The sequence below is a fragment of the Eretmochelys imbricata genome, chromosome 21, assembly GCF_965152235.1.
Source record: "Eretmochelys imbricata isolate rEreImb1 chromosome 21, rEreImb1.hap1, whole genome shotgun sequence".
Lineage (NCBI taxonomy): Eukaryota > Metazoa > Chordata > Testudines > Cheloniidae > Eretmochelys > Eretmochelys imbricata.
In genome coordinates, this window is record NC_135592.1 from 13,836,559 (window position 1) to 13,854,479 (window position 17,921).

Below are 17,921 nucleotides of genomic sequence, written 5' to 3' on the forward strand. Positions count from 1 at the left end.
TCGGCGTGCGGGGGAAGTGGCTGTCCCAGACCCGGACGCGTGACCCGGCACCACACCGGCGTGCGGGGGAAGTGACAGTCCCGGACGCGGGACCCGGCACCACACCGGCGTGCGGGGGAAGTGGCTGTTCCAGATGCAGCTGGGGGACCTAGTACAATACCAATGGGCTGCCTCCCAGCTGCCTCCCAGCTGCCCACAGACACCTAACGAAACAGCCGGGTGAGAGTGAAATCAGTTCGCCTGAGCCCTGGGATCCTGCTCAGATGGCCCATGATCTGGCAGGCCCTGGATTCCTGTTGCCGATCTGAGGGGGGCCGTGGCCGCCCCCGACGGAGGGCCCTTGTCCCGTGACACGTGCCGCGAGCGCCCTCTCCCCGCCTGGCTCTCACCTTCAGCCCCTTCGCTCGGTTAATGGCCCGCAGCGGCCGCAGGACTCTCAGCACCCTCAGGATTTTCACCACGGAGATGGCGCTGGACCTGGGGTGGGCAGGGGGAGACGGGGTGACTCAGCCAGCTTGGGGTCTGGCCAGACAAATCAGCTCCCACACGCCGTCGGGAGCCAGACCTGCCGGCAGCAATGCATCGGGGGAGAGCCGACACCTGTGCCCCTGTAACATGGGCAGGGGAGCTGTACCCGCCAGGGGCAGGAGGGGGCGTCCGGGGGGGGCAGGCTGGGGGTGTGCTGCACGGGCAGGCTGGGGGGGGTGCAGAGCGGCAGGGGCAGAAGGGGGCATCGGGGGGAGGGCAGAGGGGCAGGCCAGGGGGTGCAGAGCGGCAAGGGCAGGAGAACAGGCCTGGAGCCAGGCTCTGGCAGGGACAGGCTGTCACGTGTCCTGGGCGGGCAGAGCAATCCAGCTCTGTTTGACAGAGCTCCCCAAGGAGCAGCACTTCCGGGCCCTTCCCACCGTTCCTGTAAGGGGCTGGCAGGTGCACAGCACCTCCGTAGCAGAATTGGGCCTGGACCCCAGGATCGCTGACGTCCCTGTCCTGAGCCCGCGCCCCTAGGCCACATTCCCACCCACCGTGCGGAACAGAGCCCAGGAGTCCTGAAGGAACTTGGGGGAGGAGGAAGGCAATTCCAGATTGAAGTGGGTGCCTGCCCACGAAACCCTTGCGTGTCCAATTCGTGGCATACGCCTCTCCTCCCCATTCTCACGGGTTGTTCATTTCCTTTCTCCCAACAGCGCGGCTGGATGACTTTGTGGCACCGAACAGTGTATGAATGCTGGTGCAAGGGGAATCACCCAACTCACATGCTTCTGGGCACGGGCTGATTGTCACAGGGATCAGGAAGGAATTACTCCCCGCCCTCCATCTCCAGCCCTGCGTCTGCCCAGGTGCACCCCTACCGTCTGCAGCATCAGTTACTGGTCGTTGCTGGAGGCAAGATACAATGGCCTAACCCATTCTACGTCTCTATTTCCAACGTCGATGGCAGCACTGCAGATGCCCTAGCCTCGGCTGAATGGGCAGACCTGTTGCTACAACAAGTGCTTACTCAATTCCCATGGAGATGAGGGAGACGGCAACCACCAGCAGATCCAGGATGTTGAAGTAGTTCCGGCAGAAGGACCCCTTGTGAAGGAATGCGCCGTATGCAGTCATCTGAAGGGGAGCAGAGGAGAGTTAATGGGAACGGGGCAGATCACCTCTGATCCCCTTTCTTTTTAGTGACTGCTGCTCATGAAAGAAGCCAGACTGGAGCCCTGGAGACTTAAGTCCTCTCTGGATCCTCAGAATAGGCCCAACAAAGGAAGCTTATCATGTACCACCGAGCCTCGGCCCCACCCCACAGGAGTCTCTCCAGGGAGTTCCTTCTCCACAGCCCGTTCTTGGCCCAGCTGCCGATTGTGATGGTGGTTTTCTCACACAGACACCTGTGGCCAGGGAACTGGGCTGAGAGCCGCTAAACAAATGCTTCCCTGGGGCTACCAACCAGCCACAGTATAGCATGGCCAGCAGTGCCTTCTCCGACTGCTCCATCTAGGGCGGGACTCAGGAGCAGAGCGGGTCAAAACTCGGCATTTCTGTTTCATGGGAAATTTCAACGCATCATCATTTGGTTTTGTTCCCGACTGGAACCAAAAAAAAATTTTCAAAATATACCATGAAATGGGAATTTTGAAAAATGTTGGTTTTGGAACATGTTGAAATTTTGTTTTATTTTATTTTATTTCTTTTTTCTGTTTAATATTTTTATTTTTATATTATTTCATGACATGTCTGTAGCATGCACTACGACTACTAGTGTGGTAAAATGACAATCGTTTAATTAGTCTATTGTTTTCATTTTAATTATTTAATAACGGATGCTTCAATCTAGCAGAGAAAGGCATAATATAGTCCCGTGGCTGGAAGTTGAAACTAGACAAATTCAGATTGGAAATAAGGTGTAAATTTTTTACAGTGAAGGTAATTAACCATGGAAGCAATTGACCCAAGGTCATGGTGGAGTCTTCATCACTGACAATTTTTAAATCAAGAGGGGATGTTTTTCTTAAGGCCTTCTCTATGTTCTACGGTTTGTGTCACATAGTAGGTCAAACCAGACGATCGTAATGGTCTCTTCTGGCCTTGGAATCTATTAATCTGTCCATTTTTAAAGCACTTAAGGACAGCTGCTACTTAGCACTCATTGAAACATCTTCTCTTCTCTTCTAGATCAAAACGTCTCCTGTTTGCATTGTAACTCCCGTGTCAAACTATTTCATTACAACACAAACAGGAGACACTTTGATCTAAAAGGAAAGAGAAGATGTTTCAATCCACGCTAAGTGGCAGCTACCCTTAAGGAGTTTTAAAATGAAAATATTGAAATGATATTTCTACTAGGGCTGCCAAGCGATTAAAAAAAACTAATCGTGATTAATCGCACTGTTAAACAATCATAGAAGACCATTTGTTTAAATAGTTTTGGATGTTTTCTACATTTTCAAATATATTGATTTCAAGTGCAACACAGAATACAAAGTGTACAGTGCTCACTTTATATTTATTTTTGATTACAAATATTTGCAGTGTAAAAAACAAATGAAACAGTATTTTTCAATTCACCTCATACAAGTACTGTAGTGCAATCTCTTTATCATGAAAGTTGAACTTCAAAATGTAGAATTATGTACAAAAAATAACTGCATTCAAAAATAAAACAATGTACAACTTTAGAGCCTAGAAGTCCACTCAGTCCTACTTCTTGTTCAGCCAATCGCTCACACAAACAAGCTTGTTTACATTTGCAAGAGATAATGCTGCCTGCTTCTTGTTCACCATGTCACCTGAAAGTGAGAACAAGTGTTCTCATGGCACTGTTGCAGCCGGCATCACCAAAAAAAATCTACATTTGTAAGTTGCATTTTCACAATAAAGAGATTGCACTATCGTACTTGTATGAGGTAAACTGAAAAATACTAGTTCTTTTATTTATCATTTTTACAGTGCAAATATTTGTAATCAAAAATAATATAAAGTGAGCAGTGTCCACTTTGTATTCTGTGTTGTAACTGAAATCAGTATATTTGAAACTGTAGAAAAACATCCACAAATATTTCATAAATGTCAATTGGCATTCGAGTGATTAACAGTGCGATTAAACCTGCGATTGATCACGATTCTTTTTTTTTATTTAATCGTGTGCGTTAGTGGCGATTAATCGACAGCCCTAATTTCTACTATTATATTATGACTTGTCATAGTAATAGGGCATATTATGGGCCTTCATGAGTGGTAGTTGCTGGTTTGTATTGATGGAAACATATTATGCACTATTACTCCTGCCATGGTATGAAATAATGTAAAAATGAAAAAAGAAAGGACATCAACTTCTAAACAACATTTTTAAAAACTCCAAACTTCTTTTTTTGGGGGGGGCAGGAATTGTTGTCAAAATCGACACAAGTTCATGACAGATTTCAGTTTTGGTGAAACTAACAAAAAACGTTTTGAGGAAAATGTTCCAGCTGTACTTAGGAGGCCCCCCAAGCGGTGACAGTAAGTGGCACAGGCTGGCCAGCGAACCCCCCAGTGTCTGTCTGTGTGCAGCGGCAGCCTCAATCAAAGATTCCCCATTCACTGCAGCCACTGCTGGCTCCTGCCGCTGCTCCAGCCCGATCAGCAGTTTCCCATCGCTGCACACGGTTTCCAGGCAGATGGGGTGTGACTCACCTTCAGGACTATTTCAACTGTGAACACGGAGGTGAAGCCGATGTCAAAATATCCCAGAACCTGAAGATAAAAATCAAAGAGAGGTTTTGGTAACTCAGGAGACAGGATGTTATTGGAACGTCCTACAGCCGGGGGCTCTGGCAGACAGAGGGCACGCTGCCCCGCTGAATCGAAACTGCACCCCTGGTGCTATTCATAAATACAACAATAATACATACATGCTTTGCACTGTGACTGCTCCTTTCGCGCCAGCATCTTTATGACACTAATGAATTAAGCCTCCCAGCCCCCACCGCAGTTAGGAAAGGACTATCCTTGGCAGAGCACAGCAGTCCAATGGTTAGAGCCGAGGAGCCAGGATTCCTAGCTACTGTTCCCAGCTTTGGGGGGGGAGAGTGTTCATAGAATCGTAGAATATCAGGATTACAAGAGACCTCAGGAGGTCATCTAGTCCAAGCCCCTGCTCAAAGCAGGACCAACCCCAACTAAATCATCCCAGCCAGGGCTTTGTCAACCCAGGCCTTAAAAACCTCTAAGGAAGGAGATTCCACCACCTCCCTAGGTAACGCATTCCAGTGCTTCACCACCCTCCTAGTGAAATAGGTTTTCCTAATATCCAGCCTAGACCTCCCCAATGCAACTTGAGACCATTGCTCCTTGTTCTGTCATCTTCCACCACTGAGAACAGCCGAGCTCCATCCTCTTTGGAACCCCCTTTCAGGTAGTTGAAGGCCGCTATCAAATCCCCCTCACTCTTCTCTTCTGCAGACTAAACAAGCCCAGTTCCCTTAGCATCTCCTTGTAAGTCATGTGCCCCAGCCCCCTGATCATTTTCGATGCCCTCCACTGGACTCTCTCCAATTTGTCCACATCCCTTCTGTAGTGGGGGGCCCAAAACTGGACACAATACTGCAGATGTGGCCTCACCAGTCAGTGTTCTAGTGGTTAATGCTGGCGATTTAGGGTCAGGACTCCTGGGTTCAATTCCTGGTTCTGGGAAAGGACCATGGCCTAAGGTGTCAGGATTTCTGGGTTCTTTTCCCAGCTCTGTAAGCATCTAGCTGGGTGACCTTGGGCAAGTAATTTCCCCTCTCCAGGCCTCAGTTTCCCTATGAGTAAAACAAGGTTAGTGATAGTGCTTTGGGGTCCTCAGATGAAAGGCGCTACACGTCCAAAGTATTACAATCCAAGACAATTTAAAGGTGGGGAAACTGAGGCAGCGCTAGGGGCAGAAGCCAGGAGTCCTGATTCCAGTTTTTTAGAGCAGTCCTAGTTTACCTCCATGGAAACCTGAGCTGACAGTCCAGAGGCAGGGAGTTGTTTTATTGAGACATACCCCAGCTGGTCCTTGCAAGTGAGCTGTGCCCCAGAGGAAAGCAAAACCACCCAGCCCCAAGATGCCAGCTGGTGTGAGCTGGGGGAAAACTCCTTCCTGACCTCAAGTATGGTGATCGGTTGGATCCTGATCACGTGAACAAGAACCAGCCAGCCAAGCACCTGAGAGAGCGGATCCTTGGTGGCACTTCGGCACCTTGCCCAATGGCCCACCTCCAGCCGTGGAGTTCTGATGAATAACTCCATCCACACTTGCGGGGTCTCCGAGTGCTTCACAGGGCAATGTACTGCTCTGTGGGCATCCCTACCACTCCCCGCACCACAGGGGCCGAGCAGCTCCCAGCGGGGAATGAATTTAACCTCACGGGGTAGCTTTATTATCCCTCTGCTACAGACGGGGATGGTGAGGCACAGAGAGGAAGTGACTTGCCCAAGGCCACAAAGTAAAGTTAGTGCCAGGGCTGGAATGAGAACCCAGAATCCCCTGCTGTAGCCATGGAACAGGCTTTCCTTCCAGAGCCAGGAAAAGAACCCAGGCCTCCTGATTCCTTATCCCCCGCACTAAACTCTCCTTGGACACAGGCATGCTGAACCGTTGTTCTAGAACTCCACAACTCTTCTGGCAGAGCCAAGAACAGAACCCAGGAGTCCCGAGTCAGAATTTCCTCCTCTAACCATAAGCCAGGAATAGAACCCAGGGGTTCCGTCTCCCAATCCCCTGATCTAACCACTAGACAACGCTTCCCTCTCAGAGCCAGGAAGAGAACCCAGCTGTCCTGATTCCCAGGCCGCTGTTCCAAACTCTCCCTGGGCACAAGGCAATAGCCTGGCAAGCAGCTCCCCTGAAGCTGCACGTTTCTGGTGGCTCAAACTGCTTTCCCCATCCTGGCCACCTGGTTCCTGAAGGACTCGGGCCGGATGGGATCCTCAGCCGCCAGGGAGACGCTGCTGAGCAGAATGAAGAGCAGGATGAAGTTGGTGAACCAGGTGGCGTTGACGATTCGGTGGCACAGCACTCGGATCCTGGGGAAGGGAGAGAGGGGAGGCAGGCTGAGACTCCGCTCCTGTGCTGGCAAAGCAGCAGTCAAAGCATTGTCAGCTCCAAGGGGGCTAAGTGACAGCCCAGGCTAGAGCTCGGGGAGTGGTGCACCTGGGGAGATCCCTGCACGAGTCTCGGGGGTGGCACCCCTCTCTCTGTGCGCCCGGCACGCTTGCACCCCGGGACAGCTTGTGGGCACAGATGGCTCCAGAGGCTCTAACAGCCCGCAATAGCTAAAGGAGTTGCTGTGGCTCCCTCGGGAGGTCCCAGGTTCTATGCTCGCTGATCACTGCTGGGTTTCGGACAGATGGGAGGAGAAGCAGCACCTACTTGTTGGTGGGGCTGAAGATGAAGAAGGCGCTGGCTTCGGGCATGGGCACTGCTTTCTCCTTGAGCTGCAGCTCTGCCAGGGGGCGTGGCCGAGGGCTCAGGGGGATTTCGGGCTCATCTTCCTCGTCGTCACCTGTGGAACAGCCAGAAAGTGGGAAACATAGTCAGGGGAGCTCGCATGTTGGGGTCCTTCACTTAGCAGCAGCCAAAAACAAAAAACTTAGCAGAAGCTGAAACTTAGAGGTAGAGAAGGTTCCCTTGGCCCCTCTCCGTCCTGGGCAGCCAATGAGGGATTGTTCTCGTAACCATCCAGAGTCCGGAGTTGGGGATGATGAGACCGCCGTGGTCCAGCAGCAGGGTGAGTCCGCAGAACAGCTCTGACCCTCCATGCAGGGATCAGGAACATGACATCTGGCCATGTTTCCTTTTATGCCAGGCAGAGAGAGTGTGGCCACCACAGTTAGATGAAGGGCTGTGGCTCCCCTCGCATCCCACAGCCCCTGGAGGTATTCACAATCCCACTGTGGAGCAAGATGCTGCTTGCCATTAGAGACCCAACGTCCTGACTTCAAACCCTCCTGGACAAAACCAGCTTCCGGCTCCCATTGCTCTCAGTGTGTATGTGGGGGAGGGGGGTCCCCCATCTTATGCCTCCTATTGCGCCCCCTAGCGGGCAGTGGGACTCGACCCTCAGTGAAGCAAGTAACACCCCACAAGCAATGGAAGAGGCATGTGCAGAGTCTGGTATCTCCCCCAGAGAGAGCTAGAACTCCCTGATCACACCCCCACCCACATTCACAGACCAAGCGCTGCAGAGAACTGCACCGAGTTTATTCCAGCTCGGCGTCCGCTGGAAACAAACCATGTGGCTTTCTGCATCATAATAAGCCACTAGCTGAGCTGCACTCTTAGGACCAGAGCCCTCGAATGGGATTTCTCTCTGCCAGCCACCCCAACCCTTTCCATCGCTCTCTCCACCTCTCCGGCTGGAGGCAAGGATCAAGCCAGAGCCTTACCTGGGAAGTCCGCAGAAGGGTAGGGGTCTTTGATCTCATTAACGTTTGATTCAAACTCATCCACTTTTAACTGAGAAGGAGAGAGAGCGGTGAGTAGCTGAGCATCCCGGAGAAACCACCCGTGGCACTGCCTTCCCCAGGCCAGCGGGACAATGCTGCACAGCGAGAGGCAGGGAGACCTCCCCCCATCTCCCATTGGGGCAGGCGCCATCTGTTTGTTCTGTGTCTGTACAGTGCCTGGCACAATGGGGCACCGACCTACAACGGAGGCTCCTAGGCAGAGGCGGATTAAGGTTCCCTGGGGCCTTGGGCCAGAGCAAGTAGGGGGCCCCTCCGCACCCCTTCCGCCTGTGGCCCCACCCACAGCCCCACCCCTTTCTGCCCCTTCCCCCGGGACCCGCCCCTGTTCCACCCAGAGTCCTCCCCCCACTGCAGCCCCGCAACCCCTTTTGCTCCTTTCTGCCCCTCCTCCCCACCCCCCACTGCAGCCCCAAGACCAGAGAAGCTCTGTCCCCTGCCACGGCCCTGGGGCCACAGCGGGGCGTGAGAGCTCCTTCAGTCCCAGGGCCGTAGCTGGGGTCTGGATGCTGGGACTTCCCCCGCCATGCCCTGTGCTTCTGCGTGGGACCAGGGTCTGGCCGCTGTGGGGCGGGGGGGGGACGTCCCCCACCCAGCAGGATCAGTGCATGGGGGCTTCCCCAGCCCCACCCGCCCGGCGGCCGCAGCTCCAGGCTTTCACCACCAAGAACAGATTTTTTCCGGGGACCCCCCACCCCCGTTGGCTGGGGCCCCAGGCCCAGTGGCTAATCCACCACTGCTCCTATTGCTACCACAATACAAATAATTAATAATAAACACCCGAGGCAGGGGAGCCAGGATCACTGGACAAGGGCCTCTGACGGGCCCTATGTGTGTGTGTGCGTCTGTGAACCCGGGTGTGTAGAAAGACCTTGAGTGGAAACTCCACCGAGACAGCCCCTTGGTAGAGGACCTTTGATCCTGGGCCTGTACCCCCTGAGTCTCCGTTCCCCCCGCATTCTGGGAGGGGGCAGGGAAAGCAGGCTTTCTCGTCAGAGGAATGATCCGGGCCTGCAGGGCATACAGAATGGACGTCTTGCTACCAGTCTCCGGAGATGCGTCTGCTGGAGCTCAGGACTTTGCCCCCAGCCCTTCCGTGGGCCCCGGGGAATCCCCCTCCCTCCCCACATGGCTATCCACCTTTCACGCGCGACAGGGCGAATAATGGGAAACCATTACTGCTCGGGAATGTACGCCTCAACTGACGGGGAAAGTTCCCCTAGACCTTTGGCCAGACGAGCTCAGCGGCACCAACCTTGGCTGTGGTGGGGATTCCTTCAGCCTTGGCTTTCTGCTCCAGCTTCTTGGCCAGCAGGAGCTTTTCCTCTTCAGATTTCTCTGGGTAACTTCTGGACGGGGGGAACCGAAAAGGAGAGGTGGGGAGTGAGGCCACGGCAGAGACCCAACAAATGCTGCTGAGATGATGCCCGAGGCCAGCAGCTCGCATTGATTTGTAAGCCCTGAGCCCTTGGGGGTTCCTGCTTTTGAGCAGCAGGGAGCAACACTGACCTGGACATTTTCCTCCGCTTCCTCTCCTCGGCTTTGGCTTTCTGGGCAGACGTCAGGCTCTCAGCCTCGGCCAGATTGTCCACAGCGATGGCCAGGAAGACATTGAGCAGGATATCTGAGAGGGGATGGGGCTAAGGAAGCTTTGGGAGCATACACATATGTGGGGGTTGCCTCTTGTGAGGAATGAGTCCCTTCCATGGTCGGGGCTTAGCGAGAGCCTGTGCGGTGACACTAAGCAATGTATGCAGGCAGCAGGCTCAGGAACGAGCCCTCTGTGTACCCATGACAGCTGCCTCTTGGCTGTCACCAGTGAACCTCCATTGGTGTCAGGAGTGGGATCCGAAGCCATGAGACCAAGAGAGCTACCCAACTGATTTTTTCATCCCTTTTAACCCCCACTCCTGGTACTATGATGTCTGAACATACCATACCCAGCCCCATAGCCCTTCCCCTATGTGTACTTGAACCTAGGCGTGACTGTGCTGGACAAGACAAGAAAACGCCCAGCTATTAAGCCCCTGCTGGCTAGAGAGAGGATACAGTTCCCACAGACGAAGAGGATGATGAAGTAAATGCAGACCAGCATGCCGGGGAAGGAGGGCCCTCCATAAGCCATGATCCCGTTGTACATGATTGAATTCCAGTCTTCTCCAGTCAGGATCTGGGAGACAGGGTGAGTGAGAGAACAGGTCAGGTAGAATCATTCCACTGACCACTGGACAGTCCTGACTCCTTGTTTCCTGCTCTAACCACTAAGTCACCCTGTCCCCCAGAGCCCAAAAAAGAACCTAGGTATCCTGACTCCAGCCCCTCCTCTATGCGTTAGACCAGCCGGCTTGATGCCCGCTGCACCCCATGCCCCGTACCTGGAAGACACTGATGAGCGCCTGGGGGAAGTTATCGAAAGTGCTACGCAGCACCTCCACGTCTTCAAAGTCGTATTTCCCGCCGAAGAGCTGCATCCCCAGCAGGGAGAAGATGATGATGAAGAGGAAGAGGAGGAGGAGCAGGGAGGCGATGGAGCGGACCGAGTTCAGCAGGGACGCCACCAGGTTGCTCAGAGAGGTCCAGTACCTAGTGCGAGGAGAGGCACACAGGCTGCTTACGGCGCAGGGCACCGCTGGGGCACACAAGCAGAAATGGGGGGCAGGGTGTGCCCTGCTCATTTTGAGAGGGACACGCCATCATCTCATCCCCGCTTGGCCGGGGGAGGCCCTCACCAAATGTCTCCTGTGTGGTCCTGGGGCCAGGCGTTAGACAGGAGATGAGAAGAATAATGCCTAACTCTTCTGTAGAGCTTTTCATCTGTGCTGTAGATCTCAAAGTGCTTTGGAAAGAAGGCCAGGTTCATTGTCTCCACCTCACAGGTGGGGAAACTGAGGCACTGGGCAGGGACATGACTTGCCCCAGGTCCCCCAGCAGACCAGTGGCAGAGGTGGGAATAGAAGCCAGGTCTCCTGATTCCCATTCAAGAGGGCTCTCCACTAGGAAACACATCCTAGTGCTCAGTTCCTGGCTTCGCCACAGATGTCTCGTGCGACCACGGGCCTGGCACTTAGCCCCTCCGTGCCTCCGTTCCCCATGTGTGAAACAGGGATAAGGATGCTGACCTGCCACACAGGGGGCATGAGGAGGAATCCATTGCTGGGAGGCATTCTGATGTTATGGTGGTGGGGGCAGATAAGTACCTACCTAGACAGGTCTGGGGAGCCAGGTGAACCCCATGCCCCGCTCCCCCCCATTTTCATTATTGCCACCAAATACCCCAACCTAGGGAAGTGAGGTTAATGAATCCCGTGGCATTCTCAGCTCTGTTGTGTCTCCGGGACCCCTCTGGCAGAGTGGGCTCCTGCCGCTGCTCCGGGTAGCTGTGAGGAGCCTCAGTGGGTCCCAAAGGACAGGCTGAGCTGTTGGTTTGTCTCATGGCAGGAGGGCTCAGATCCTGCACTCTCTACGCCTTCCTTCCAGCAGGGCCGCAGGTAATGACTCAGAGCGCGGTACGCCCCTCCACTCACAGGGCAGCCTGATCAGCTGGGGGCTGATGGCAGTGAGTCAGTGTCAGATTAGAGCCCCGAAGTTCTGTGTCCAAGCCCCTCACCTCCTCTTGCTTTGACCTGCTAGACCCCATTCCCCTCCCAGAGCCGGGGACAGAACCCAAGAGTCCTGGCTCCCCGCCTCCTGCTTTGACCCACTAGACCCCACTCCCCTCACAGAGCTGGGGAGAGAACCCAGGAGTCCTGGCTCCCAGCTCCCTACTCTGACCTACTTGACCCCATTCCTCTCCCAGCGCTGGGGAAAGAACCCAGGAGTCCTGGCTCCCAGGCTCCCTGCTCTAACCACTAGACCCCACTCCCCTCCCGGAGCTGTAAACAGACACTAGGTATCCTGAACCCGGCAGCTCATAATTGTGGTCATGCCTGAGGCCTCAGAAGGGGTAAGGATAGCCCAGCCTCCCCGTGCAAGCCCCCCTGCCCGTACCGCCTGACCCCAGGCCGTGGGGACAGGTGCCCCCACCTGGTTATCTTGAAGATCCTCAGCAGGCGAATGCACCGCAGGACGGAGATGCCCAGGGGCGACATGACGTCGATCTCCACCAGGATAACCTCCAGGATGCCGACGCACACCACGAAGCAGTCGAAGCGGTTGAAGAGGGACATGAAGTACTGGTGCGGGCCCAGGGCGTACATCTTCAGCAGCATCTCGGCCGCAAAGAGCGACAGAAGCACCCGGTTGGCGCTGTCTGCAGGCAGTGAACCCGGGCGGTCAGCGCTCTGGACCGAGGCGGCAGATCCCCCCGGTGGCCACTAGCGGCTGCCGGTGAGACCACCTCCGCCGCCTCCCTCTCACTCCGCCCCCCTGCTGCCTCCCTGTCCCCCAGCATACGATCCCGGGGCAGCGCAGCCGGGAGGAGGAGGAGGCTGACTCACACTTACCTGCCCAGCTCCTAGCCCTGAGCAGCGGAGGGGAAACACAAGACCGGGAGGAAACTACCCGTGCACGCCGGCACGCTTGTGCGTGTGCACGGTTGCACGGGTGTGGTGCGCAGGTGCATGCATGCGTGTGCATTGGTGTGTGTGTGTATCTATGTGGGTGTTCACGCCTGGGCAGGCGGGCACACCCCTCGTGCGTGCAGCTGCACTGACCTGGCAGTGTCCTCGGGGGCTCACCGGCACCGGGCCGCCCTGCTCACCTTGCACGCGGGTCAGCCACTCGGGCTGCCAGTGATGCTCGGAGGCGATTGACAGGGTGTTCAGCGAGATGAGCAGGATCACCAGCCAATAGAAAAACTTGGACTTCACCACTTCGCGGCACTTCCTGCGGAACAGGCGGTTCCATCGCCGCCACTGCCGGCTGGAGAGACGGGCCAGGAAGGGTGACTTTGGGGCTCCCTGCCCCCCAGCCCCAGAGGGCAGAGCCATTGCAAAGCGCCCTGCCCACTGGCTCCTAGGGACCCACGCGAACGCATAGGAGAGGGGTTCTGCAGGCGGGGTTATCGCTTCGCCCCATCTAGCATCTTTCCTCCATCCCAATCTATTACCGGCACGGGGTCAAAGTCCCCACTTAATCACCACGATGGCAAATGGGGATGCACCAGGGTAACAGAGGAGATGCTGGTGCGTTAATGAACAACTTGTCTCAAAGCCCTTGGGAAGCGTGCTTCATTTATCCCCATTTTACAGGTGGTGAAACTAAGGCACTTGCCCAGGGAATAGAACCCAGGTGTCCTAGCTGCTCGCCCAGCGCAGTATGCATGAGATGCCTTCCCTTCCGCATGGCAGCCGGTCCTGTGCATGCTCTGGAGAGGACGCTGCCCCGCCCTTACAGAGTGCACTGGCATCACCTGTTCATCAGTCGGCCTGACCTCTGATTGCCTGACACCACTCACGCAGTTCCCAGAGACCTGGGATGTGCTGGGTGGGAGGAGGGACTGGGGAAAGGAGCTTGACGCACGGTCCCCCAAAAGAAGAGGCCGGATACCACCTGCACTAGCCTTTTTCCAGAGCCAGACATAGCAAAATCCAGCTTTGCATGGGCTGCACTGATCATGGTGTATCCCCCTCCCTAACAAAAACACCAGCTCTTCTCATAGGGGATCTTACAACGGGATTGATTCCAAGGGCAGGAGAGTCGGGGTCCGGCAGATCAGAGACAAAGAGTGTGTGTGTGTGTACTCACAAGAAGAGAATCCATTTGTTCATGCCCTCAATTTCATACAGGCTTTCTGTCTCTGAGCCCCCTTCCTCTGACGGCAGCATCCCTATGAAAGAGAGAGATCTTCAGTGAGCTGGGAAACCCCTCACGAGACACATCGGCAACGGATTCCCCCTGGAGAGCCTTCCAGAAGCACATCTGGAAGGGGAACTCTAAGGCTATGTCATCACTGCAATCGGAGGTGTGATCGCAGCTCGTGTAGACACACCCGAGCTAACTTTAATCTAGCTAGCTCAGACGCTGGAGTGGTGAAATCAGTACGTAATTACTCACGGGGTTAGTGCAGCTTCACCTGCTCTGGTAACCGAGCTGGCTAGATTAAAGTGATTGCAGTGCAGATACCCCCTGAGAAGCACATCTGCAAAGGAAGGGCTCCCCTCTAATAACTCCCTAAGAGACACAAACCTCCCCAAGAGACATGTCCACACTCAACAGAACAAGTTTGGGAAGGAGGGGTCTTTTGGCATAGTAATGTGCAAAGAAACGGAGAGACACTAGACATCATGGGAGTGTAACCAGTGGCAATAGAGAGCAGGGGACCAGCGAGGGAGTTCAGAATTGTTATTACATATAGCTCCACAGCTGTGTAAAATGCCCCACAGAGTAAACAAAGAGCCAAGGGATTATATCCAAGCAGACAACAGCACCCCGGGAGGTAATGGGGAAGGGGAGTTTTCCAATAACGCTTTTCTATAGCAACTTCCACTTAAGGCTCTCAAAGCCCTTAGCAAATGTGAATAATTTCAGCCCAAAATGGGCAAGTATTAGTACATCCCACTACGCATGGGGAAACTGAGGCACATATTGGTGAAGTGACTTGCCCTAGGTCACCCAGTAAGTCAGTGGCAGAGCCAGGAACAGATTCCAGATTTCCCAAGGCCTTGGCCTGTCCTGTGCCATAAGACTGTCTTTCCTCTCCAAAAACTCTTCATCTCTGGCAGGTCTGAAGCAACTTCTAATCCTTAAACCTGGATAATGTCAAGGGAGGGCAGCCTCCCACAATGAGTAAACTAAGAGCCAGTGCACACCTCCCCCCCGCCCCCCTTTGCTCCTCCCACAGACACACCCCACCCCCACCCCGGTGGAAGATTTAACTATTCTCCAGAAGCGAGAGGGAAGCCAGGCCCGGGCGTGTCCTGCCTGGCTTTGCCCAGGTGAGGATGATACCTTCTCCCCTGGCCCGGTGGCTGTCCATGACTTCGGCATGGGTGATCCAGTCCATGTAGCCCTTCAGATCCTCCTCCAGCTGCTGCTTCTCCCGCAGCTTCTGGAACGTGCCCCGTGACTTGGCCTTCTCACGCTCCTTGGTGAACTCCCTGGAACAAACCCAGACGGCTGGCATGAGGCAAATGGAGAGGGGGCGGCTTCAAGCCAGACCTTGCTCACGGGACACGCTCATCAAGTGTGTGCCACGTCCCATTCTAGTGGCTGGTCCCCAGAGAGGATAACAGCCTACTATGCTGCCAGCTAGTGGAATTACTCCTTTAACACAACTAAAGACTGAGAATGGATCAGTCCTGCCTTTTACCTTTGTTATATAATACAAAATTGGAGGAGGAGGAAGAGGAATACAGACCAAATAACAGGAAATGCTTCCCTATTCCTCATTTTTTATTATCATCCTGTGGAACTCCTTGCCACAGGACACCACAGAACCAGCTACTACAGCTAGATTGTAAAGAGGGCAGGTTAACATTAGGAGCACTAATGGCTGTCCCCTCTGCTGCTGTTGAGGCACACAGGATGATCCAATACTGGAAAGCCTTGAGGAAATCATACAGAGGGTCAGAGCTAAAGGGGAAGCTCACACAGCTGGAGGGTGCAGAGAGATTGCCAGCTGTAGCCCACTTTCCCACGCTCTCCATAGTAAAGGTGACCTGTCAAGGGCGAATAACATCAGGCTTGGCTTTTTTTTACTTCATTCTGGGGGATAAAGCCGGCCTGGAAAGGACGGGTGGGTTTGTTTTCAGTGGCATTTTACCCGCTTGCTTTAATCAATGTCTTGTCTACGCTGGAAGACTTGAGGACTAGTAGGATTGTGACACTGCAGGGACCAAGACGTGACAGCTGATTAACTGAGAAGGGAAGGGAGTTTTACAGGGAATATTTAAAATAGCCGTTGGGGCAGGGACTGTCTTTTTATTCTGTGTTTGCACATCACCTAACACCAGGGGTCCTGGGCCAGGATGGGGCCTGCTAGGTGCTACCACAATACAAATGAATAATTACAATGTGTTCATTGTCTGGCTTTGTTAAGGCTAGGGAGAAAAGCTCTCTGTATTAAGAATTCCGCCGTCCTGTCCCTTCAATTAAGGGCTGAGAGCGTCACCGCTCCACATTCCTGAGTCCTCCAAAGAGTCCTCCAAGAGAAAAGGGAAGACAAGGCTTGATAGCCTTGGTAGCCAAGGTACCAAGGAAGAGGGGAAGAAGAAAACAGAAGAAAAAGGTAAAAACCCCTTTCAGGCTTTCTGTTCATATCCCCAAACTCAAGAAGGGCCCAGCCCCTCCCTCGGGGCAGAGATCTGCTGGGACCAAGAGATAGGAGGGCGGCACCGCTGCCCATGCGCCTTACCCACTGAGCACACCCAGAACCAGGTTGAGAACGAAGAAAGAGCCCAGCAGAATGAGGCTGACGAAATAGATCCAGGGCCACTCGTTCCCGATGGCGTCGTTCACCTGAGCAGGACAGAGGCAGATGAAGATCCAGGGGGAGAATCAAATCCACCTGGCTCAGGTAAGCCCGTTATTGGAGTAGCTGAGCGCCTCACAGTCTTTACGCATGAGGAACTAAGACACAGAACGAATAAGAGACTTGCCCAAGGTCACACTGGGAGCCTGTGGCAGAGCAGGGAATTGAACCTGGCTCTCCCAGGTTTCAGATTTGTCCCTACCCATCGACCAGCCTTCCTCCCAGGAACCCCTAGGAGGAAGAAGGGCCCAGTGGTTAGGGCACTAGTTTAAGGCTTTGAAGACCCAACTCTCTACTCTGCCACAGCCTCCTTGTGTGACCTTGGGCAAGTCACTTAGCCTCTGGGCCTCAGCTCCCCATCTATGCAATGGGGATAATAGCACTGTCCAGCCGCCCTTCCGGGCATATGTGTATGTGGGTGTGTGTGTGTGTGGGGGGGGTAACAACGATGAAATGCTTTGAGATCTAATGGTGAAAAGCACTGCATAAGAGCATGCATCCGATGAAGTGAGCTGTAACTCACAAAAGCTTATGCTCAAATAAATTTGTTAGTCTCTAAGGTGCCACAAGTCCTCCTGTTCTTTTCCTTTTCATGGCTGCTACTCTGAAACCAGAGCTAGGTGGTGTTATTATTAAAAGCCACCAGATACAACATCAGACGCTGGCCCAGCACCCTGTGTCTCAAGCTGCCCTCAGCTCATGCTCCTGGGAACAAAGGATGCCCAGAAGGGTAACACACCAAGCGCTCTCCAGAGGCAGAACCGGGACTGGAACTCAGCTCTGCAATTCCCAGACTGTCCCTGAGCTGTCACCCCATCCTTTCTCCCCTACCATGCTTCGTGGCTTGGAGGGCAAGTTTAAAGTCACTTATACCTGAGCTCCAGAGTTGAGGAGCTGCCCGAGGACTCGCTCCCACCATGCAAGGGTGGGGTAAGTTTGAGAGTCTCAGCGGTACTTGGATAGAGACAGTCTCTCGGGTAGGCAGGGCTCAAACCATTTGGGGCTCTGCCGGGGAAAGCCAGCACCTTGCACTCCACCCGACGGCTGAATGGCAGTCAGCCCACTCTGCTGCACTGGCGGGCGCCACCTTCTCCCCGGGGAGGCATCGCTCGGTGGCTACATTCTCCAGTAGCTGCAGAGACTGGGGGGGCTCGCTGCCCCGACAGGGATTTCCACCCTTTGGGAAGCCTGGCCAGCCCAATCCGCTTAGTGCCACATTCTTGTTCAAAGAGCGGGCCATCATCTCCTCACCCCGCAGCCAGCAGGTTCAGGCCTGAGGCCCGCACCTACCCAGTAGAGGACTTCCGTCCAGCCCTCCATGGTGATGCACTGGTACACGGTCAGCATGGCGAAGCCAAAATTATCAAAGTGGGTGATGCCGTTGTTGGGCCCCGGCCACCCGCTCCTGCACTCGGTGCCGTTGATGGTGCAGTGATGCCCGTGGCCGGTGCTGGCGCACGGGGATGGCTTCTCCGTTTCCACGGTGGCAAGGACATCTGAGGGTGAAACCGAAGCACAGAAGGACAGGCTGAGCAGAGGACAGAAGGACAGC

The 17,921-nt window shown here is 54.3% G+C and overlaps 1 protein-coding gene across 1 annotated transcript in view; it reads right to left on the reverse strand.

Moving 5' to 3' along the window:
* Nucleotides 1-17,921, reverse strand: part of CACNA1S (calcium voltage-gated channel subunit alpha1 S) — an 87,103-nt gene that overhangs the window by 44,350 nt on the left and 24,832 nt on the right. The window contains exons 6-21 of the mRNA XM_077839033.1: nucleotides 17,660-17,865; nucleotides 16,253-16,356; nucleotides 14,848-14,996; nucleotides 13,645-13,726; nucleotides 12,659-12,819; nucleotides 11,983-12,208; nucleotides 10,335-10,542; nucleotides 10,009-10,129; nucleotides 9,469-9,583; nucleotides 9,215-9,308; nucleotides 7,882-7,951; nucleotides 6,866-6,998; nucleotides 6,390-6,519; nucleotides 4,162-4,221; nucleotides 1,499-1,605; nucleotides 390-477 (exon numbers count right to left, since the gene is read on the reverse strand). Coding sequence (XP_077695159.1) covers nucleotides 390-477; nucleotides 1,499-1,605; nucleotides 4,162-4,221; nucleotides 6,390-6,519; nucleotides 6,866-6,998; nucleotides 7,882-7,951; nucleotides 9,215-9,308; nucleotides 9,469-9,583; nucleotides 10,009-10,129; nucleotides 10,335-10,542; nucleotides 11,983-12,208; nucleotides 12,659-12,819; nucleotides 13,645-13,726; nucleotides 14,848-14,996; nucleotides 16,253-16,356; nucleotides 17,660-17,865 — 2,054 coding nt within the window. The remainder of the gene's footprint in view (nucleotides 1-389; nucleotides 478-1,498; nucleotides 1,606-4,161; nucleotides 4,222-6,389; nucleotides 6,520-6,865; nucleotides 6,999-7,881; nucleotides 7,952-9,214; nucleotides 9,309-9,468; nucleotides 9,584-10,008; nucleotides 10,130-10,334; nucleotides 10,543-11,982; nucleotides 12,209-12,658; nucleotides 12,820-13,644; nucleotides 13,727-14,847; nucleotides 14,997-16,252; nucleotides 16,357-17,659; nucleotides 17,866-17,921) is intronic.